General features: G+C 43.7%; 1 protein-coding gene across 9 annotated transcripts in view; it reads right to left on the bottom strand.

The window, feature by feature from the left end:
* The window catches only part of SLC37A2 (solute carrier family 37 member 2), an 892,550-nt gene that overhangs the window by 530,295 nt on the left and 337,107 nt on the right, over positions 1 to 25,148 (bottom strand). For all 9 annotated transcript variants that reach the window (XM_085646069.1, XM_085646068.1, XM_085646070.1 and 6 more), the window contains one exon: positions 1,125 to 1,260. In XM_085646069.1, the coding sequence (XP_085502195.1) occupies positions 1,125 to 1,260 (136 nt within the window). The remainder of the gene's footprint in view (positions 1 to 1,124; positions 1,261 to 25,148) is intronic.

The raw sequence follows: 25,148 nt of genomic DNA, 5'->3' as shown, positions 1-25,148 counted from the left end.
AAACTATACATAAGGTATCGCCATGCTTGCTGAAGTCAGTCCCTCTGCAGCAATCCCAGGAGGTTGGTCAGACTGGACACTGCTCGAGTGTACCTGAATAAATATACTTGGCTGTATTCTCTACTGTCTGACTGGCTCTTCACTGGTTTGAAAGGCTAAGGAGGTGGTCGCTAGTGACCCGGGTGGCCCTAATCGGGTCACTTCCTTCAGTATCACTGAGAAATACGAACACTTGCAAGAGGCAATTCTGTTTTGTTGAGGCCTATATTATTTGCCAGTAATTCCATTATAAGAAGAGTGCAAGTCAGTTTCTTATCAAACTGAAACAACAGCTGCTCACATCCAGGAACCCTTTCTTTCTCTTCTTCAGCTGCCGTAATCAGTCTTTCAACCGCTTCTGTAACGGATGTTTCTACCCAACCTCGTTCTGGTGCAGTGACTCAAAATGTATACATTGCAGCGCTCGGTCTGTTCTTCCCTACTAGTGTAGTATCCTCCGCTCTCTTCTGCATTTGCAGTCTACATCCTCACCTCTGCACTCTCTCAAAAGTGGTGGTGTGTACAATCTTTCTCGCCCGCTGCTTCTCTCTCTTTCTATCGCTTTTTTCCGTCCTATTTTCTGCTCAATCTCACTATCGTTCTCTTTGTTGTGCATCTCTTTCTTGATCTCTTTCCTTCTCTCGCTCTCTATCCAATGGTAGGGTCATCCCTTCATGTATATGTTTCAATACATCCTCTCTCCAAACCTCCATGATGATCCCTCTCATCTGTTTTTTAGATACGACTCAGCCCTTCTTTCTCTTCCATTTCTATTAGTTTCTCTTTTGGTCTCTGTCTTCTCCAGTCTCTCTTCTTTTGTTAATGTGTGCACATGCATTCTCCAATGTTTGTGTTTGTAGTTAGATTTTCAGGGGATATATTAATGAACCTCACTCAGGCAGTGCCATACACAGAGACATTTTGGTAGAGGACAATCCAAACTGTAGATTTATTTTTGGTGGAATGACAAACGTCCCTGGTTAACACTTCTGTTTAAAGCAGCCATTAAACGGTCGGTATAACAGAAGAAACATCTACATTGAAAAAACTGCAGCAGGTGCTCAACAGAACATTAGCCATCTCACCTGAATAATGATATAATACCATAAGGAGTGAATGTTCCAGAAGAAGCCCAAGCCAAAGAGAGCAGTGAAAAGTCCACTTAGCACCATTCCGCATGACAGGTAGTATCGCAAAGGAAGGCGCTCACCAAAAATACCACTGTGGGAAAGCAAAGAAAACAGAAGTTAATGGTGGAGGCTTTTTCAACAGTGCTGAGCCCTGTACTACTATAAGGAGTGTGATGCATTATAGCGTATTGTGACCCCTATGTTATGCTCAACTATAGAATGATGATGCCTAATGTGGAGGGTAAGATGGTTGTGTGTGGCCTACTGGTGTACCTGATGCTCACATACATTCCTCTTTGTGGTGAAGTATGGGAAGGTAATACAACTTGATGAAAGACCAACGTTGTGAGAAACTTTTTTCCTGATGCGGTATTATTATAACAAATTCCATGGGACGAAATGGGAAATAATGCAGCACACGTTTTCCCCAATTCTGAGCTGCAAAATTGAAATCTCGTTTTCTGTCTCAAATTCCACCAGGCTTTTTACCAGGTATATTAGGAGCAGGAAAAAATTTCCAAGTGAGTGGTAAATTTGAATGCTATTTGTAATACATTTTTGAAAACCCTGTTAGCACCTGATACAATATTACCCCACATCTGGGAATGTGGGCCTGGGTGTTTTGTTGTGGTTAGCTGAAGTTCAATCATACATCCTACAGCAATATTCTACTTAATGAACATAATTATTTCAGCATTAGCAAACACAATTCTGTACTCACAATTTCCAGAAAAGTACTTTAAAAATGCATTACATCAACCATTCAATAATAAACTGTTTTCGGCTTTTCTGATGAAAACCATAAAATTCACTAATACGAAAATACAAAAAACCCTCAACCAATTAACATCAGCAGTCGTCAAGTAACATATAAATTTATCAGACACATTTTTTAAAGAAAAATAAGTGAGAAAAATCAGAAGGCCTAAAACACAGAATGCTAGTCACAGCTAGATCTAAACTGCGGCCTTTAAAAAACCAAGGACATACCATACCGTAGACCTTGAGAGCAAAGCTAAAAAAGTAAAAGCGGGACGCACTTGATTTCACTAACTAGCACTCCTCCCTTTTTACTCCCCGGAGTCTATAAAAATACTCCTTGGCTCAGACTAAATCCTTCCTGGTAATAGTATCCGGGTCACTAAAGAGGTCCGCCCTTCCAAGAGTCCTGAACCCTTCCCCAATATATTTTAACCAGGGGATATGGTGGGCATAATCAAGGGCCATACAATCCCTTATGATGTCTTTATGTAAGGCAGTCCCCTTGTTCCCCCACACTTTGAGCCAGTAAGATAATGGTCGAAACGACAATTGGTCTGACGGATAGGACATACCCTATTATTCACGTAAAAATTGCCGCATTGGCCCTTTGGAATTCCCCTTTCTTTTTGCTTCTTAGGGGGCCCCAATTTAATTTAGCATCCAGCATGACCCCCAAATAAGAGAAGGCACAGGTCTTAGGGACCATGTAGACCCTACCTTGAAGTTGAAGAACTTCCTTGTACCTGGCCCCACCTCCATCACGTATGATTTAGAGTTGTTGCCTAACAGGTCTCGGTCCTCCATAAACTTCACAGAGGAGTTGAGTAGGGTTTGAAGGCCCCTCGCTGTCCTAGCCATAAGGACGACGTGGTCGGCATACAGTAGTACTGACAGATCATGCCATACACCTGGCGGGGGCGGGGGGGGGGGTTTGGGGGGGGGAGTCCACCTGATCATCGACCAGTACTTTCTCCAGATCGTTGATATACAAGTTAAATAAGAAAGGGGCCAGGATACAGCCCTGTCGCACCCCTCTCTGGATTGGAAATTGATGGCTAACCTGACCATCTTTCGCGAACCGTACCACCGCTTTGGAGTCCCTATGGAGCTCACGTAGGAAAAGGACGATCTCGTTGTCCACACCGCTGCTCAATAAACTTTCTCATAGCTTATTTCTATTGATACGATCAAAAGCGGTGGACAAGTCCATGAAGGCGAGATATATACTGTCAGGTCGAGCAATAGTATATTTGCTAACGATCATATACAGGTTCAGACATTGATCGATTGTAGACCTCCCTGGGTGGAAACCATATTGTATATCCGTTAAGAGGTTGTTATCTGCCCATGTGGACAGCCTGTCCAACAAGACACGTCCCAACACCTTTACAGACGAATCCAATAGGGATATGGGCCTGTAAGAAAGGGTACTGTCCCCATTTCCTTTTTTAAAGACCGGGACTATGATGGAAAGGGACCAGGTACTAGGCAGGTCCTCGCAAATTACAGCATTTATAACTGTGGTAAGGATTGGCACCCATAGCTGTGGATTAGATAGATAAAGATCCAGAGGGATGCCATCGGGTCCAGGTGCTTTGTTCCTAGATAACCCTACTATACCCTTGCTGACTTCCTCAGCTGTGATAGTAAAGGACGACTTCCCTCCAACTTCAGCTTGATTTACGTCTGCTGAGCTGCTGAACATATCCTGGAAATGGCCTTCCAAATTCCTCCTTTGTGATATGTGCATCTAAGGCCTCGGAGTTTTCACCTGTCAGAAAAGGACAGTTGACACTACTCCAGAACTGGGTACTATTTTTCAGGCTACAGGCCTCACTGAGCTTGCTCCAAGCCTCCTCCATTAGCTCGGCCTTATGCCTTGCTAATTCAGCTTTATATATCCCTCTGCACATCGTTACCACAGCAGGGCCCCTTGGGATGGTGCCTAATGCACCCCTCAGGTTCCTGGCCGCACGGGAACAGCCATGGTCAAACCAACTCGTGGCTCGACCCTTCAAGGACATAGGTAGTGCCTCAAGCAAGTGTCCAATTGTACGTGAAATGGTAGAGAATGACATCCAGTTGTACAGATGTCGATTTCCCTCTAGCACTTAGCCATAAGGGACTCATAGAAGGAATCCGGGGATATCTGAGCCCACCTAAGCCTACTGCCCTGATCTGTTGCCCTTTGTGTACCCCTGGGAACTACCCTATGGGAATTCCGATACTTAGGCCAGATGGACGAGATGCACAGCAGGTTATGGTCGCAATAAATGCGGTCTTCAACAGAAAAATCTAGTAGAAATTTAAAGAAGGGGCTGGAAACAAAGATAAAATCAATGAGCGTTGAGCTTCCCTTTCCAGTGAATGTCGGGTGTAAGTGGTTCCTACCTTGGGCCTCCATGGTCCTTGACATGATTAAATCAAACTCATCGGTTAGGGTATTAAGTCTATCTCCCTGTGGGGTGTGTTCAACATGCAAGCCCACCATCCGAGGGCATCCTATGCTGGTTATAGCGCCTGCATCTAGGTCCCCGTAAAGATGAATATTAAAATCTCCTGCAATCATGTGATAGCCTTTCAGGGAAGCCTTAATGGCAATATTCCTTAGAAAAGTTTCCATCCTGCTGATATTACAAACAGTTGGATGCACGGGATTAGCATTATAAAAGTTTAACAACAACAAGTTTACCGGCCCCTGGGAGAATGATATAGCCTGCAAGCAAACATTATCAGTTGGTAATTCCTTCAAGCGGCATGGTGTGTCCAGGGAGACCTAAATTAACAGACCGCCCTTAGGTCTACCCACCCATTATTATAACTAATAGGCATCCCAATAGATGGGCAGAGGAGGCACTTTTGCTGACACTAAAGGTCCGCGCATGCTGAGAATCCACCACGTACTGGTCTGACAATCCGTGAGGGGTGTCCAACTCGAGACGAAGACGGGTCCTTCACTCTAACTGATCAGAAAATGGGGTTGGATCATCCCTTGCAGGGATTGTTGGCTCTACACCCATACACCCTCTAGGCACTTAGAAAAGGGTCTGCAGTGTAGGGGTGTATTGCTTCGCCCTCCCAAATAGAAAATACTGCACTCCCACATGGAGGCGCAAACACGGTGAAGCAATAAAAACCCCTGGAAAGGGATTTCACTCACAGTTTTCAGAATAAAGCATGGGGTTTTATTTGTGGAACACTCTCTATCAGAAAGGCGTTCCAAGATGTCAAATGAACAACATTCAAATGTACAGATATATATATATGCACAGGCAATAATAACACACTTATAAGTAAGCAGATGCAACTGTTAAATGCATGGAATAAAATACAAGCAGGTAATACTGGATGTACACTGCAAGAAATAAGCACTGTTAAATGCAAGTAATCAAAAAGCTGTATACACTAAATACATCCAGTGATTATAACCACTGGAGACTTGAATGTGCACACAGACACACTCGCACATCAACTGCCAGTAATAAAAAAAATAAAACGTCACCAGCTGCAAACACTGCATCTTAGCCCACTCCAGACTGGGGGATTCACAGCTGGGATCAAGAGACTCAGCAAGCCAGGAACTCCTACACTGAAGTAGATGCGTCCGCATCCATGGAGGTCCAAAATCCCGCTTTCCAAATCCACAAACCCCAGTTTTATAATCTCAAAGTACTAGAAGTTTCCGAGAGGACCTCCACTGCACCAAAGAAACTTACTGGAGTTGGCCACTCTCCATGCATGCATTCCAAAGGCAAAGGAATTCTCATGAATTCTTCTCGGTCCAACATGTTCCAAGCCCTTATCTTAGCAAAGAAAACAATCTCCAAAAGTACAGAAAAACAACCTTGAACGTAAATAGCCTAAACAACTTGAGTGATCTGGGGGCCTGTCTGTGTGCGCAAAGCTAGGCAAAGTCAGAATTTAAGATGGCATAAAGGCACGTCAAAGCCAATAGTAAGAACTTCATAAAATTGCCCAATGTCCAACACAATGCACATTTGTGCACCACTGCCTATAACACTAAAGACTTCATCTCCCAATGTACAACATAATGCACATTTGAGCATCACTGCATAGAACACTACACTGCATATCACTTTGAGACAGAGAAGTACATTTCACACCTTTCTCTCTCTCATGTTTTCAAATGCACATCCCACATGTTCTGTTCCTGGCAAGGCTGTTCTACTTTGTGAAAATATTCTCACTCTGCAGCTACAAGGAGACATGAAAGAAATCTTCTAGGAAAAAAAGCGCACATGCAGGAAACAGGATGTTGTACATTCAGGCTAGGGTAAAGTAAAATACCAAAAGTCAATTAAAACCATGGCAGTCAAAGGTCATCACGGGGTCCCAATATATGGGAGTGCCTCTGGCACTACAAGGCGTGCCTTACATCACCATACTGCATATATGCCTACATATAGTCATTGCTTCAGCACAATGGTAGAAATGGATCTACTGTTCACTCTCTTGGTGCTTATAATATCCTTTATTTGCTTCTGTCTCTTAATTATTGCAGCACATGTATTTTATACAAGAATAACATTGGTTCAATAAAAATATTGAAAACCTTCCACTGTGTATTCTGCATATTTCTCCGGGAGAAAGGAAGCATGAATGACTTAGCAAAAGATTCTGTACTGTTTCCACGATCCCTGAGTGATCAGGGCGTCAGTGGTTGCCAGAAACTGTTCACTCCCTGGTAAGTTGGGGGGGCTTACAGTGGCACTGTGAGCTAGCTGGCCTATAGGCCAACATATCCTGTGGGGTGTGCAGAACCAGTCTAGGCACCAAGCCCTTAATTTATGTTGTCCAAACAATGCACAGATCCTACGGATTAGTAGGAACTACACGACATGGCACCGCCTACGTTGGTTAGGCACTTATTTAATGGTCAGATCTGAGTAGTTCAGTCATCAAGATGAGCTTTATTCGATATCACACATAGTGAATAATAAAAGCATACAAAAGAAAATAAATAGTTCAGATTATAAAAACAATAAATAGTAGTTCAGTCATGCTTTCTCAGAGACCCCTACTCACATTAAAGCAGAAACGTCTGCAGTGGGGAAGGGAATCCTTAGTAGGTAGGTCCTATTTATTGGTTGTAGGGTTTATCAAGCTTGGAAGATTAAAGATTTTTCCCATATTGTACAAACAAAATCTCAGTAAATTCATTTTCACAAAATACTTTCTCATTATTTAACAATGACCGACCAAGCTGATGATGTTAAAGAACAATTAGCTACTCTAAATATTTCAGAATATTGCAGACAGGTATTTACAATGAAATTATTATAACATGGCCTCCCGACAACGGGTGGAGATGTTACCTTCATGGTTGAGGCACACAAAGCATTTAGGACTGAGGTATTCTATTCTTGGGTTAGATTCCCAGCTGCAGATGCACGCACAAAATTGTTTCACACTTACACTGAAGATGAGACACCAGATGAATACTTTCCATACGTGGACATAGAAGTCCCATTAACTTACCAAGAGCACATAAATTGATTGAAAGGCACCATCCCCCAAGCTGTAGAAAATGTGAGACTCAGTCCTCTCAGTAAAGAAGGAGCGACCTGGCCGGTCTTAGCTTCGTATACACCAGAACCAGCAGCAGAAATGTGCACACTATACCAAGATTTAGTGAAAATTTACAGTAATCTTACAGTTCATAATGCAAACACTTATAATTCAACCTGTGAGGGCTGATCAGGCTACCCAACCTCAATTGGCTACCATGGGTATCAGCCCTCAAACGCTGAATGACGTAATGGGAAAGATTCCCACCAGTCGGGAATAAGTACCATTCTGGATAGCACAAAAACAGCACAGCTTGAAGCGGTTTTTCCCCATATGGGCCCACAGGAAAAACACAGGATTCTAATAGTTGCCAATGTGGAAGGCTCCCCCGATAGAAGATTGTGCCACTTTGGGTACAGTTTTCCCTGTACTTTACACCAGAACTCATAGTACCCATTCAATAGCGTTAATACCAGATGTATTGAAACAAATACAGAATGAGTACAGGGCTGAACCACCCCTGGAATTTAAGATGAAAATAATAGGCAAATTTGCCCAAGTTTCTGCAGTTATGCTAAGCAACATACAAGGGGAGCAGCCGCAATGGCCATACGTCAATGCTTGAGGGAATTCACTCCTATACTGTCAAGAATTCCTGTCATGCGAGGGGAGGAAAACGGTAACCAGCGAAAACGGACTACATCTCCCAGGATGCTTAGCGGTTGAGAGGTTATGTAAACAGGAGAGCTGTTACATAACTCAAGGAAAACACGCCCTTATGTAAACAGGAGAGCTGTTACATAACTCAAGGAAAACACGCCCTTATGTAAACAGGAGAGCTGTTACATAACTCAAGGAAAACACGCCCTATAAAGGGAGGAACCGGGAGGTACAACGCTGTCGGATATTGTGTTTACACCGACGTACCTGCTTAGTGAAGAGCAGTGTTCCGGAGTGGTGCTCCAGTAAGGCAAGAACGGAGGTAGGTCGAGTCGTTACTCCCTGGGCCGTGTCTTGCCCCATCGTCACCTGTGAAGGACCCGGAAGCTCTACCGGATAACCATTGAGCTTCGCTTTTTGACTCGGCTGAGTCAAAGCGCAGTGGCGCTTTTGCTGGTTGGAGTCGTAACTCCCAGCCCGACCAGAGATACAGGGACTGCCAGCTGTAACGCACACCAGGAGGTGTTTGCCGCGTTACAGACTCGGAAGTCCACAGGATCGATCGAGCGGCTGCTCTCGGTTCAGTCTTCTTTGCTTGTGATTGGGGTATCGGTGACGCATCACCAGGAGGTGACTCCGCGTCCCGGTGCAGTCTGAGGAAGAGATTGAGCGGCTGCTCCCTTCAGGTAGAGACCCCGGCTGGGTGTTTCCCTGACTCCTCGATTCTCCCCAACACTCTTCGTGCCCCTCACAGCCTACCGATTGGCATTGTCGGCCATTTCATTTCTGCCCTCTGTTGGCATACGCCGGGATCGGCGTATATGCAGAGGACGGTTAGGACCATCCGTGCTGTGGGCTGGTAACGTACTTAGCCTGGAGGATTCCAGTGACTATAACCTTTGTTTATTCCTTGTATTATTTTGCCTTCATTAAAATAACTAAACCTTCACAAGTGGTTGCGTTCTCATTATCGTGTCTGTTAAACGATCCTGAGACGTTCAGGGCGTTACATATACAACAGGAGAGAAAGTTACCTAAGACTATCGTAGAAACATACGCTTCTCTGGGAAGAGATAATATGGGAGCCAGACCTGGCAAACCAGTGTTTAAGGGTAATTCTGAAAAGGATAACTCTAAGCAGGCACCCGATTCTTCCCAAAACAAAATGGGACAGTAAACAAAAAAATAATAAACAAAATAAACAACAATCACGGAGTGGGTCTCCTCAACAGGAACACACTGAAAAGAGATACAACCTCAGAAACCGTGATAATATTAGAAAATCTGACAGATATCAGGATACTGATACACGTTACTCTCATTCCTTTCAGGATCAATCTGAGAAATGCTTGGAGAGAGGAGGACGGTCAGAGCAGAGATCAGACGAGCGAGTCATGCCGAAAAGGGAGACATCGCACTTTACCTACATCATCAAACAAGAAGATAAACAAAAATCCACAAAACCTAAATTATAAAGTTAAAAGCTAGTAGGGATTAAGATCAGAAATGCCCAGCCTGCTGAGGACACTGGTTCTGAACGGGGAATGGGCATTGACAATGCTGGACAGCATGGCAGAAGTCACAATCACTCACCAGAACTGGTTGGATTTTCTGGAAGTAGTAGTGCTGAATGAGTATATCACGATGGAAACAGCTGATACAAGAATAATTGTCAAACATTGTTTACACAAAAGAACGCTCCAAATAGAGAGAGGGACATACAAAGACAGGTTGAGGACCAGATATATGCTTAAGACATTCTTTGGGCTGAAAAGGATCGGCCACCTGAGTTCGTAATGAAGTACCCAATGGGGGAAGAAATAATTTTACCTGCTTTCTTCGACCTCCTAGCAGAATCAGTTAAAAATGTATACGCGCAGGAGTGTGTGTCAGCTTTAGCGCCTGCTCTGTACTGCAATCATGTTGGGTGGGATGATGAGTCTCCTCATCACGAGATCCCATTAAGAACGATCCATCAACCTCGGAGACAGCACCCAATTAAACTTGACGCAAAGAATGAAGTCAGAGAGATCTTAGTTCAACTTGAATACCAGGGTGTAATAGAGAATTGCACCTCCTCTATGAATAATCCTTTGTTTCCCGTAATAAAACCCGACAATTGAGATAGTTTAGTCTTGGACTACAGATATTTAAATTCATCCACATGCACATTTGCAGTATGGAATACACACAGTGCTGCATTGATGAATAACATCGTGCGGAAGAAGGGAAACAACCTTTCCAACGCAACTTTTACAACGCACTACACTTACAACGCATTTTTTACAACGCAAAATCCATTACAACGCATTCCATTACATAGCATGACACTACAACGCATTTTTAAAAACTACATTTACAACGCATTCCATTACAACGCATACTACCTTTACAACGCATACCATTACAACGCATAATATTACACTACACTATCCAACACTTACCCTACTGTTGCACCCCCTGGAGTTAGAATAGTAATTTTTACCCCTATACTATCCAACACTAACCCTACTGTTGCACCCCCTGGAGTTAGAATAGTAATTTTTACCCCTATAGTATCCAACAATTACCCTACTGTTGCACCCCCTGGAGTTAGAATAGTAATTTTTACCCCTATACTATCCAACACTTACCCTACTGTTGCACCCCCTGGAGTTAGAATAGTAATTTTTACCCCTATACTATCCAACACTTACCCTACTGTTGCACCCCCTGGAGTTAGAATAGTAATTTTTACCCCTATACTATCCAACACTTACCCTACTGTTGCACCCCCTGGAGTTAGAATAGTAATTTTTACCCCTATACTATCCAACACTTACCCTACTGTTGCACCCCCTGGAGTTAGAATAGTAATTTTTACCCCTATACTATCCAACACTTACCCTGCTGTTGCACCCCCTGGAGTTAGAATAGTAATTTTTACCCCTATACTATCCAACACTTTCCCTACTGTTGCACCCCCTGGAGTTAGAATAGTAATTTTTACCCCTATACTATCCAACACTTACCCTACTGTTGCACCCCCTGGAGTTAGAATAGCAATTTTTACCCCTATACTATCCAACACTTACCCTACTGTTGCACCCCCTGGAGTTAGAATAGTAATTTTTACCCCTATACTATCCAACACTTACCCTACTGTTGCACCCCCTGGAGTTAGAATAGTGATTTTTACCCCTATACTATCCAACACTTTCCCTACTGTTGCACCCCCTGGAGTTAGAATAGTAATTTTTACCCCTATACTATCCAACACTTTCCCTACTGTTGCACCCCCTGGAGTTAGAATAGTAATTTTTACCCCTATACTATCCAACACTTACCCTACTGTTGCACCCCCTGGAGTTAGAAAAGTAATTTTTACCCCTATACTATCTAATACTTACCTTAAATGTAATTTAATATTATGCGTTGTAATGGTATGCGTTGTAAAGGTAGTATGCGTTGTAATGGAATGCGTTGTAAAGGTAGTTTTTAAAAATGCGTTGTAGTGTCATGCTATGTAATGGAATGCGTTGTAATGGATTTTGCATTGTAAAAAATGCGTTGTAAGTGCATGCGTTGTAAAAGTGTGCGTTGTAACGACATACATCCGCGGAAGAAATACAAAACACTAGACATCTCAAATGGTTTTTCTGCCAGAATATAGCGTCTGGAAGTAGATATTTAACCACATTCTCTGCGCTAGGGTCTCAGCGTCAATTTTGCCATTTATCACAAGGCTATAAGTCTCACCCTAGGCTGTTTTCAACCAGAGTAACAGAGTTACTTTAAAGTATTGATGAGGAGGCTGTGTTCAATTTAGATTATATGTATCTGACGGACGATGAATTCATAGAACATTTGGCTACCGTGAACAAAATAAAAGTGAGATTTGCTTACCTGGGCTACAAATTTAATTAAAATAAAATCTAAAATAGCCCACCTCAGTGTCCTGTTTTTGGGATATGAGTTATCAAGCGAAAGCAAAAGCCTGGTGACACATTATTTAGAAAAAATGTGCTCTGCTCCAACCTACAACTACTCTGAAAAGACTACAATCCATTTTTTGCGATTTTTTAATTTTGGCAGAACTTACATTTTGGATGAAGCAGAAAGGGTAAAATCATTCTCTGACTTATTTACACCTGATTTTTCTGTGTAACACTGGACACAGAACACACTGATATTTTGCGTTCCGTACAAGCAGACATGCTAGCTTCCAGGCATTTACACACACGTGTCAACACAACTAATTTGGTGATCTGCGTAGTCGCTGGACCAATCGGGTAAACCTACATCACTTTTAATTAAGGTGATAGGTACCTATAGCATACAATTCACATTTGTACACAAACGCTGAAATGTGTTTTGCACCCACTGAAAATGTTCACACAGCTGTACAGACTACTGCACGCTAGCTCAGGAAAAACACAATTGTTGTTAACCCAGTATCGACCCTAGAGGCCATTACTAAAGCAAGCATTCCGAATGATAAGGCTCTACATCAAGATGGATTCAAAGGGCTAACTCTCTCATTGCAACAGATGTGGACTACAGATTTGATGCTACATTGCAACCAGAAGCATTCCTGCAGTACGAATAAGAATATCCTCTGCCGAATGAAATAATACCTCCAGATCGATATGAGTTTATCATGTATACCGATGGAACAGCTCAACCTGCTGTAGGATCAAAACAGCAGTATTCCACAGCATGCACAATAGTAAAAGGGCACGGTGGGACGGAAAGTTTCTTCCTGAAAAATCACACACACAGTAAATGCAACTAAGAAAAAAAACATATTGCTAAACTACTGCAAAATTTAAGGTATAATTTCATTGAAGCATCATTTAGTAGACTGTGTTAATGCATACTAGTATTTAAAAAAGAAAATCATAATGGAAAACAAGATTATGGGCAACATGAAAATAAACAAGCAATGGCAAGGCCAATTGGCCCGACGTCGTGTGTCTTGTTTTGACATGGTTTTTGTAAATCTTTATTTTTGTGGGAGCTGTCTGTCCCTCACCATTATGACAACATTGGCAAAAAGCAAAACTATGTCTTGGTTTCAAAAAGCACACATCACTACAGTAGTTCCTGGCACTGAACAAAACTACTTTGTGTGCCAATATGCTCCTTGTGAAAGTGCAGAATGCTGTTACTCACAGTGAAGCCAACCAATAGGGAGATAAGAGTTTTAATGAGAAAGTTGCAAAAGTGCACCTGTCACCGCACACACTTGTACTAAGATCCTCTCATGAGGTGCACCAATGACTAGGACCATGAGCAGTCCCAATACAGACTTTGGTGCTCCCAGACTAAAGCGGTCACTTCTAATAAATACATTTAAATACAGTAGCAGGTGATAAACATTCTCCTAAGAATGACAGACAAGGGTTGTTCTTTCAATGCTTTATATAAAAATGAACAGGCAGATTACACAGAGTGTACCTTAGGAAACCTTTAGAAGCAAAGCATGCAAATAAAAAGTGCAAAGAACTCCATACAGTTCAATCTGGTATAGCCTCTCATCTAAAGGTGGGGAAAAGGGGGTCTCTCTCACAAAGAAATCTACACTCCCTTTTATAGGACTTTAGATAAAGACATTCATACATTCTTCATGTGTACATGATTATCAGGAAATGCACCAATAGGGAACAAGCAATAAGAAACAATTTACTACATGATACATTCGAAGATTCTCACATGGCGGTACTACATTGAATTTGATGGCATTCACAGTTAGTTCAGCAAACCAGTTGATACATTTTATGACAATAGCCTGGGACAGTTGAAATGTCCTTGGTACAGAGTGATAAAGGTCTCTGGGAACATCTCTCACTTCATTAGTGTGTGGTTAACAGTTCTTCATTTGGAACAACATCAACAGTTACCACATGATATTGATGACGTTAATACAAGATGGAGGACATTGTAAACACAACTTAAGTTAACGTAAGCCTTAATCAGTGATGCATTTTAACGTGTAAGAAAATCAGTTCGTACAGATTTACAGCTTTCATGAATTCACAAGAATTTACAAAAGTAGGCCGGAAATTTGTACTCCTAAAGATTTTTTGTGATCAGCATTTTAGCATGAGCAAATATACATGTATAGATTTGCGCAATGCGAAATTCTGTTGAGCATTTACAAGTAAACTTTTCCTCCAACCACTATTTTCCTAACCCTGGAAGAAGTTTTACCTCTGCCCTTGTCAGGAATAAATTTCCAGCCTTTCTCAGTATGTGAAAAGATTTGACGAAAGCTGGTGAAAACCTCTAAAACATTTAAGTTAGTAAGTTTGCACAGACTCAAAGGGGCATTCCAACCCTGGAGCTATTACTTACCGCTACTTCCAGCCCCAGAATGTAGATCTGTAGAAAGGTGGCAAATAAAGATGAACCATGGCATAATCAGAGGGGCTATTATCGGGGCCCTTATATAATGACATTTCTGCCATCATTTTCACCACACTAAGTGGCAGCAAAGGAACAAGTCAATTTATTTTTACAGGACAAGAACATTTAGGAAGCAACCTGGCCCATAGAAAAGTAGTTCTTTTATTAAATTCCACACCCCTGAAGTTTCTTCTTTTAATAGTTCAATACATTTTATTGAGTTTAACATTGATTCTATTTAGCAAACATATAGATGAACCATATAAACCATTACTTCTTTTCATCCTCCCATCAGGCTTACAACTCCCTATCTTTTCTTTTCTAAAGAGCTTGGATGTAGTTCTTCCCAGCCAAACAAGTTTTTATTAAATTGTGTTTGAACATGATTCTCCCTCCTCGTCCTTGCTTTTACCTTCCTCCCATGAGATAACTAAAGCGGTCTCACCCCCTAATGGGTCACTGAGAGGGAAAACTGGGATCTGGTCTATTTTGTGCCAATACTGTAAAGTCTTCCTAGTCTATTCCGAGATTGAAATCATAATTCTCAAAGGGGAAAATGGGGAGGAATACGAGGTCGGGCCTCTCTGGAGAATCACTGCAAAGCAGCTTCTACTACTATCCCAGCTTATCCTCGTTTTTAAGCCATTGAATTTCACGTTTGGTCGGGGTTCAAGAATATGTTCTACGAAACAACAATGCCACTTAGTTTCCTTCTCCAGCCACCCCCGAGATATCTCAACTTAGAACATCTGTAATATTACACAAAGTTGTGTACTCCTGATCTGCCAATTGTTGGTGTGAAACGCTTTGCTAAAGATCCACAGCTGTCTTCCTACAATCACCTTTAAAACTGGTACAGTGTAAAAGTAGCTTGTCCACGGTATCTTTTTCCACAGGATTGATCAAGTATCAACAGAAAGAGAACTCTAGGCAAGATGGTTATTTTTACACAGTCTATATGCTCCAAACAGGAAGGAAAATGCTACTTACCAGTATGCATCTGTTCTTGGCATGTAGAGCTGTAGAGTTGTACAGATCGCCATCTGGTATTGAGCTCGGATGTTTGCATTTTGTTTTTGTCTTCGAAGAAGTCTTTGTAGTCACGAGGTTGGTGACTCCTCCTTCGGTCGACAGTGTGCATGGGCATCAGCTTCATCCTTAGATTGTTTTGGCCATGTAGGGTTAGATGGAGTAGTGAGAAATAGAAAGATGTCCATGTGTAATGTATCTAAGTAAGATAACACTGGAACAGATAGAGGTATCCGGGGAGGCGGGTGGGCATGTACAACTCTGCAGCTCTACATGCCAAGAACAGATGTATACTGGTAAGTAGCATTTTCCGTTTGAGGCATATGAGCTGCATTTTGCACACTTTGCATAGACTATACAGCAGTTACCTCTTAGCAGTGGCTACCTGTATCTGTTGCAGTAGTCTGAAATAATGTTCTTAATACAGCCTGGTCCACACTAGCTTGTTGTTTTGCCTGCACATCTACACAATAGTGTTTTGTGAAGGTGTGTGGTGTAACCCAAGTTGCTGCTTTGCATATGTCATCCAGGGGAATGTTCCCTAACAATGCCATAGAAGCCCCTAGTTTGCATGTAGAATGAGCTCTAGGGGTAATGGTTAATGTGCGCTTGGCTTTCATGTAGCATATTCATATGCATTTTACAATCCACCTTGCAATTCCTGTTTTAGATATAGGATTACCTTTCTGAGTTTCTGAGGTAGGGAGAAAGCCACAAAAAGTTGTTTAGTTTTCCTAAAAGATGTTAATGTAGTAGAGTATTGCACTTTTAACATTTAAGGTGTGAAGAGCTCGTTCTGCCACTGAGTCTGGTTGAGGAAAAAATACTGGGAGTTCAACCAACTGGTTTAGATGGAAGGCAGATACTACTTTGTGTAAAAATGTTGGGTTCGTTCTAAGAACCTCTTTGTTATGATGGATTTGTAAAAATGGTTCTTGTATGGTTAATGCCTGGAGTTCACTTACTCTTCTGAGAGATGTGATAGCAACCAAGAAGGCTACTTTCCAAGTGAGGAACTGCAGCTCACATTTGTGGAGCCGTTCAAAAGGAGGACCACTTCGTCTGGTAAAGGACTATTTGAAGGTTCCACACTGGGGAGGGTGGAGCTCTTGGTGGAATTATTCTTTTAAGTCCTTCCATGAAAGCTTTTATAGCAGGAACTCTAAACAAGGACAAATGTGGTCTGTTTTGTATGTAGGCTGCTATGGCGGCTAAATGTAACCTAATAGATGTATACGCTAGGTTACAGTGTTGTAGATGCAGTAGATAACAGATGATGTTCTGAATGGAAGCATGTAGTGGATTGATCTTGTTGTGCGTGCAGTAAATGATGAATCTCTTCCATTTTGCCGCATAGCATGCCCTTGTAGGGCGTCTGGCTTCCTTGATAATATTCATACAGTCTGGCGGGAGATTGAGGTAGCCAAACTCTAAGACCTCAGGAGCCAGATCACAAGGTTAAGTTGATTGGGATCTGGGTGTCTTATCTTTCCATGGTTCTGAGTGAGAAGCTTGGGTGAGAGGCGTAGCTTTTGAGGCAGTACTACTGATAGTTCCAGTAGAGTTGTGAACCATGGTTGCTGTAATGATGTAACATGGCTCCATGCCAGAACACTAGGCATGGAACCAGCTTGTTCTGAGGTTCTGTCATGTGAGGGTTCTATGATGACAGTTGATATGCTGGCTGTTGGTTGAGGCTGTAATAAATACCTCTTACCACATATCTTCATCTGGTGTGGATTTACAGTTGCCTTGCCCATGTTGGAGCAACTAGGATCATTGTGAGAGAATGTTGTTGGAGTTTCCGCACCACTAATGGAATGAGTGGGAGAGGCAGACAAGCGTATGCAAATTTGTATGACCAATTCATCCATAGCGCATTGCCTTTGGACAATGGGTGTGGATACCTGGATGTGAAGCTTGGGCATTTTGCATTTTGGTGTGTGGCAAACAGATCTATCTCTGAGTGTCCCCACAGTTGAAAGAACGGGAGAAGAACTTGAGAATAAAGTTCCCATTCGTGGATCTGTTGTGCTTGACGGCTGAGCAGATTGGCAGTCTGATTGTGTACCCCTGGTAAGTGTTCTGACAGAAGGTATATGTTTTGCGGAATGGCCCGTCTCCATATGCTTTGCGCTAAGCGCGATAGCTATAGGGAATGCGTCCCCCCTTGCTTCTGTATGTAATACATTGCTGTCATGTTGTCTGTGCAGATCAGGACAGCTTTGCCTAGAAGGTGCAGTTGAAAAGATTTCAGTGCTAGGAATATTGCTAACAATTCCAGGTAGTTGATGTGAAATTGTTTTTGTTGAGGGGTCCAGATACCTTGAATGGTCTGGGTTTGAAGATGAGCTCCCCAGCCGGTGAGCAATGCGTCTGTTGTGAGCACTATCTGTGGAACTGGCTCGAGTAACAATCGCCTTTTGGAAAGGTTCTGTGTGTTCCACCATTGCAGAGAGCGGTGGGTGCAGTCGTCCACCAACAGCAGATCTGATAGCTGACCTTGAGCCTGGTTCCACTGATGTGCTAGGCACTCTTGTAATGGACGCATTTGTAGTCTTGCATGAGGAACAAGAAAAATGGCCATCATCCCTATTAGCTGCATGAACACTCGTGCTGGTAGTGAGTGTTGTGGCTGAAATTTTTTAATTAACGTCTGTATAGCAGTTATCCTGACTGGGTTGGGATATGCTAGGACTGTGGAGGTATTTATTGTATCCCTAGATATTATTGTATTCTGGACGGTTGGAGATGAGATTTACCGTGATTTATTGTGAATCCCAGACTGTGAAGCAGTTGTATGGTACGGAGTGTGAGTTGAACACAGTTGCTGCGGGATTTTGCTTTTATGAGCCAGTCTTCCAGATAAGGGAAGCCATGAATGTGTTGTCTTCTCAAATGGGCTGCAACCACTGCGAGGCACTCGGTGAAAACTCTGGGTGCCAAGGTGACTCCGAATGGTAGAACCTTGAACTGGTAGTGTTGGCCATCTACCACAAACCTGAGATATTTCCTGTGAGCGGGATGAATGGGAATGTGGAAGTAGGCGTCTTTTAGATCTCAGGTGGAGAGAAAGTCGCCTTGCTGGAGCAGTGGAAGCACTTGTTGTGAGGTGACCATGTGGAAGTGGTCTGATTGAATGTAAAAGTTTAGCAGTCTGAGGTCCAATATTGGCCAGAGAGAACCGTCCTTTTTTGGAATGAGAAAATAGAGGGAATAGACCCCTGTGCCCTGATGGGGCAGGGAACAGGTTCTATTGCATGTTTTTGTAATAGTGCAAGAACCTCCTGTTTGAGAAGTGTCAGGTGTTCTGATGACATTGGACGCTGTTTGGGAGGAATGTTGGGAGGGGTAGAAGTGAGTTCCAGGTAATAACCATACTGGATAATTTGTCTTACCCACCTATCTGTTGTGATGGAATCCCAGACAGGTAGGAACTGTGAGAGGCATCCCCCGACAGGAGTGGGATGGTCAGGGGGAGCGCTGGGAAGTCACTGCTTGGTGCTAGGGGAGCTGCGGGTGTTATTACCCCAGCCTCTGTCCTTGTTGTTGTTTCCCCTGTAACCTCCCCTGGAGTATCCTCTAGAAAAGGAGCCCTGGTTGGGACTTTTGCAGTATGAGGACGGGTGCTCTGGTGTATTTGTTTTGGAGCCTGCTCTATAGAAGGAACGCCAAAAGGAGCCTCTGGTAGAGGGTGACTGCAATGCTCCCATAGACTTGGCAGACTCCGTGTCCTCCTTTATCTTTTCTAAAGATGTGTCCACTGCAGGGCCAAAGAGGTGCTCTTGGTCAAAAGGCTGATTTAGGATGGTATTTTGTACCTCTTGTTTAAAGCCAGACACCCTGACCCAGGCATGTCTGCGAAGCAAAACACTAGTATTTCCTGCACGGGACGCAGTGTCTGCTGCGTCCAGCGCGTATTTTATGAAAGTATTAGTAATTAGTTTGCCTTCCTGTATAAGGTCATTGGCTTTGTCCTTATATTATTGTGGGAGGTGTTGAATGCGCTTTTCCAGCTCATCACAGTGAGCCCTATCGTACCTTGCTAGAAGGGCTTGTGTGTTTGCTATTTTCCAGGAGTTAGCAGCTTGAGGCGTCATACACTTGCCTGATGCGTCCAATAACTAAGATTCCTTATCAGGAGGTGGTGTGTCCCCTGATCCCTGAGAGTTTGCTCGTTTATGCGCATTGGCTACGACTAGGGAATCTAAAGGGAGTTGACCCTTGATGTAGATGGGGTAAGTTGGAGCTGCCTTGTATTTTTTGTCTATTCTGGGATCAAGAACCCTAGTTCTAACTGGGTCTTTGAACACTTCAGGAGCGTGTCTAAGACGACCTTTAAGCATTGGCAATACATGGGTAGATTTTTGTGGTTGATCGAAGGTCTCTAAAAGAAAATCCTCTTCTACAGGGTCTGAATGTAGTTTGACTCCATGGTATGTTGTGGCCGTATTGATTAACTGGGCAAAACTCATATTGTCATCTGGTGGTGATGGTTTTGTAGGGGTAGTAGTCTGGATCATTGTTAAGATCAGGATCAGTATTGTGATCATGCCATGGGTCTGGTTCCTGTGGAGAATCATTAGGATCGTCAGTGTCAAGTGGCACTATGTCTTCGTCTTCTTGCCCATCCCCATGTTCCTCGTCACTATCCTCTGGCTGTGGAGAATGTGGTGGAGAAATAATTAAATTCGGGTTAATTGGTGGGGGGGTGAAGGTGGTGGTGAAGTATTAGTAGCTATGTGTATTTTCTTGAGAGGAACTGGTGCTTGTGATAAATGTTCTGGTTTCCTCTTTGTAGGCAGCTTGGTAACTATATGACCAGTCTTTGGGCGAATCAAAATGGTGGTTTACTTTGGATTGGGAAGAAAAATTTCTTCGGTATCGATGGTTTTCTTTGGTGTGGAAGATTTCTCCTTAGAAACTGGTCTTGGCTGTTTAGTGGCAATGTCCGGTATAGAAGCCTTAGCCGGTTCCGAGACCTTCGGTGCGGGTTGTTTCGGCCCCGGAGGTGTTTGTTTGGGAGGCTTCTCCTTTGATGTTTTCGGCTCTGACATCTTCGATGTCGAAGGCTTATCTGTGTGCTTCGGTGCCGAGATCTTATCTGGTTGCTTCGGTGCCGAGGTCTTATCCGGCTGCTTCATTGCAGAGCCTTTATCCGGTTGTTTCGGTGCCGAGGGGTCTTTTGCCGGTTTTGGCGCCGAGTGCTTCTCCGGTGCCGACGGAGGACACGGCAACTCGGATGACTTAACCTTCGGTGCCGAAGATGGTTTTTCAGGACCGGCTGGCTGGCTCGAGCCGGAAGGCTTTTCTCTATCCTTCGGAGCCGGGCCCGGAGGCGGGCGCTCAAAGTTTTCGTTCGGTGTGGACCTGAGCCCGGATGCGAAGGTTTTACTGGAGCCTTTGGTATGGGCTTGGGTGAGGCGCGGGTCTTGGTACTCACGTCCCGTTGCGCCGGGGTGATGTCATCTTCAGCATCAGAGTCGTCTGCTTCTGAGACCGAGACCTGTTTTTCTTCTGGTTCCAGAAGGTTGTCGGGACCTTGATGGAAGATGTCCGGGATGGAACCTGTGCCTCGGGACATCTCGCGACGTCGAGCTTGTTGATCCCGGATACTCTTCTTAGATTTAAAAGGAAAGGCAAGCCTCACAGTCGTCCTTTCGATGATCTGGAGAGAGGCACAGATTACAAATGGAATGGAGGTCAGAGTGTGGGAATTTAGCACCACATTGGGGACTTTTTTTAAAGGGAGTCCGTTCCATCGACATCCGTCGCTACCGGCGTGGGTAGGCCCAACGGCCCGCGTCGAAGTTCGCCGATGTCGAAGAGGGTGGGTCGAAGTAAACACGATCGAAAGAATACCATCGGTTAGCTGTGATTGCGCGTCAAAAGGGGGTTCGATAACGACACCGACCCGGAGCGCAGCAAGTCACATCCGAACCCGATGGCGGATAAAAACAATCTAAGGATGGAACCGATGCCCATGCGCACTGTCGACCGAAGGAGGAGTCACCAACCTCGTGACTACAAAGACAAAAACAACATGCAAACATCTGAGCCCAACACCAGATGGCGATCTATGCAAAGTGTACAATCTGCAGCTCATATGCCTTGAACATATATTTACAGTGCCAAAGTTGAAGTGTTTTTGCAGTATCCCATAGGAGAGTGTGAAAGTTTGCTTCAAACAGATTGTGGTATGATGGAGTAAGTTAGAGGCTAAAATATATATTATTCAGTTAGTGTTCCATTTAAATGCGAATATTCGTCAGATGTTTGATTTTCTCAGGATGGGAAAATTAGTGTCTCTGATTTAGTCACATTCATTTTGTAACTTTCCACTAAACAAAAAATTACAAGTTTCCTTAAAAGTACTAGAAGAAATGTGGCAGGATTTGAAAGGGACAATAAAATGTAGTTAGCAAACATAACCAGACTGAAGGTGTCCAAAACCAGATGCACTGCCTGAGAGCCATCATAGTAACACATCTTTACAGCGAAGGTTTGAAATAGAAAGCAAAATGAAGAGGAGAAATTGGTTAGTCCTGTCTGGACCCCCTATAATGTTAAGGTGTCCAAAACCAGATGCACTGCCCGAGAGCCACCATAGTAACACATCTTTACAGCGAAGGTTTGAAATAGAAAGCAAAATGAAGAGGAGAAATGGGTTAGTCCTGTCTGGACCCCCTATAATGTTAATTGAACATTACAGCAACCCACTGAGTTACTGTTGCTGTTATGGCAGCATAACATGCCCAGGCCCAGTTGATAAAAGTGGAGCCAATGACCCTCTCCATTACCTCTGTTATAAAGCCCCACTCCACTTTGCTGAAGGCTTTCTCTGTATTAAGAGCGAAGCAATATATCTCCCCTAAGATTTGGTGTTGCTTCAATCATTTGAATCCTCCTTTGGTGGTGTTTCTAGCTTTGCCTTTATGTATTAAATAATCTGGCCAGATGATCGGGCAGAATTTCATCTAATAATTTAGCTAAGCTCTTTGTAAAGGTTTTCTTATCTATGATAAGAGAGTGGGCAGAAAGATTCAGAGTGTCAAATTTTCTGAAGGATTAGGTGTTCCTGAAATCCTTGCCTTTACCATGGTGAAGTCATTTTCGAAGTTTCTAAGAAGGAATTATGCAATTGTACAAGCATGTCTAGAATGTGTGGCCACAGTGTTAAAACAAAAATGACACAAATTCATCTGAACCTTGAGCTTCAGAGGGCTTGATGGTTTCATTAGCCCCCAACACGTCCTTTTTAGGTCTCGCCAACGCAGCGCGCAAGCGCTGTTTTGGAGTGACCTCTTGGAATCACTCCGGGCTTTTGTGCTTGTTCTGCACTGTTTCCAATGAGCCCTCGTGCATGTGCGGCGTTTGCCTTGCAGGAGCGAGCAACGGCGCCATCTGTTTGCAATTATCGCGCTCGTGCTTTGGAAACAGATGGCGCCGCTGCTCGCTCCCGCAGGGTATACGCTGTGCATGCACTGAGCCTAGAAGCCGCATTTGCGTTATCTTCGTGTTAACAGTTTGTTTCTTCTTGAATGATGCCCCTGTCTCGATTTCTGTCTGCCTCCACTTGGCATTACTTTCCAAACAATGTTGCTCTGGCGGGGCCTGGTCCACCAAAGGTGCCTTGTTTACAAGTGACATCACCAGTGGTTTGGAGCCCAGCTGTGACCGTGGGCCGCGGTTAAAGGGTAACTCCGTACCGGCTCCATGTGTTGTCTGTGTCCTGCACTGGGACAGGCAGAAGTGCAGACGGCGCAAAGGGCAGTGTCTGCGCCCTGCTGACAGGTGCTGCAGCTGTCGCGTAACACATGCCAGCGTGCAAGGGCACCTGGGCCGCAGATTGTGTTTCAGAATAAGGGAGAACTGTATGTGCCTACTGAACTTCAGGAAAACGTTAAACGCGCGGCGAACGTCACCGCTACTGCCGATTAAACAGGGGCATTCTCTCTTAAATGGGAAATTGCGTATTATAGTAATTTCATTGCCTTAGAAGTGCCCATCTCGTTGCAACATCCCTAGTCACTTTCTCAGACATGGCAGGCGGTGCCTGGGCCAATAGGAGTGGAGGGTCTGCTGGCTTGCAGACGCTTTCCACATTTCTATTGTGTGATGTGTTTACTTATTTCGTGCTATGCTTGCTGTCCCCGCAGTCAAGATACAGATCTGCCCGTTCGAGGGAACACATTCGGGCAGTTTATCTTCTGACAGTCTGGCACTTTACATCAATCAAAAACCCCTGTCCCCTCCCCCCTCTACCCACCCCGAACAGACCCTACTGCTCAGGGCGAGGGCCACTATTCCATCATCCAAAACAAACTCAGCTGACAGTGTGCTGCTGCATGCTAGCTGGTACCTTAATGCCTCTGTTCATGGCTTAGCGCTAGTTCTTGTTTTGTATTTTGACGCTTGTTCTCATTTTTTGTGCTTGCGGTTTGATTGAGTGCAATGGCGTTGTTGTCGCTTGAGTTGAGCTGAACAAGTTTCCTCTCGCCTTGGGTTGCTTTGTGTCATGTTTAAATCCGCCCATTTAAGGTTTACCAACAGGCCCTATACTATCAGTGTTCCTCTCAACAACTCCTTGTTCAGAAAATAGCAATGAGACCCGGAAGCCCATCCTTATAGCTGAAAATCAAAACTACAAGTACCAGAATCCTTGCTACTAATGGCTAGGTACCGGAGCGGACTGAAGGTACTCCGGCTGGCAAAGGGGCCTGATCCAGGCTGTACCTCCTTTACTGGTCCTGACCATCTCACTCTAGATTGATGCCAGCCCCCTTCAATCACAAAGCAATCATTGCCTGACAACATCTGGAACCTCATCCAGTTTCAGGTCTTTGCCACTGCAGGCTCCGTAACACTGGAACACCTTTCAACTCAACATAACCTGTGCGTCTCCTCAGAGCATCTTTAAAATAGCCCTGAAACACCATCTCAAGCTGAAGAATCTCCCTGGCACCACTGCCCGCTACATGAAGACTGCATCATCACCCCTCACTGAGCTTGTTATGTTAGATACTCAGCACTCATACATCACCACCTCACCACCAGCACAGCGCCACCTCAACATCAGCGCAGCGCCAACTCAGCACCAGCACAGCACCACCTCACCACCAGCGCGCCTTGGCATCTCGCCTTTGGGACCTTATAAGTGTTTAGTTATCCAGCACAATATCCTTCGTTCAACTACATCAACTGTTGCATGGCTAAACACTTATAAGGTCCCAAAGGCAAGACCTATTGGCTATGCCAATGCTTGTTGGTGAATGGTTGTTCTAGAATCCCCCAACTGTGTTGAAGAAGATTTTCTTAATTTAGATTTGTAAGAGATAGTCTTCAGTCATTTATATATTGGGTTTATCTGTAGCATACATCTACTGATTGTCTCGGCAGAATTACTCTAGCTTTCTCCCATCTGCTTTGATATCCGCCCATGTCTTGTCTGCGACAGCTGTAAAGTATGACTTGGTATGTTTGTCTTTAAATTGGAAGCTACATGCCTTCCAACCATATTACTACAATCACAGAGTTTTTGATTTCATTTGATGAGCTAGTATTCTACCTTACTAACCTCTAGTAATCTAAGCTGTCCTATTAGGGCTAAAA

Source organism: Triturus cristatus, chromosome 3_1, assembly GCF_964204655.1.
Source record: "Triturus cristatus chromosome 3_1, aTriCri1.1, whole genome shotgun sequence".
In the NCBI taxonomy this organism is placed as follows: domain Eukaryota; kingdom Metazoa; phylum Chordata; class Amphibia; order Caudata; family Salamandridae; genus Triturus; species Triturus cristatus.
This window is presented reverse-complemented; position numbering and strand designations above follow the sequence as displayed.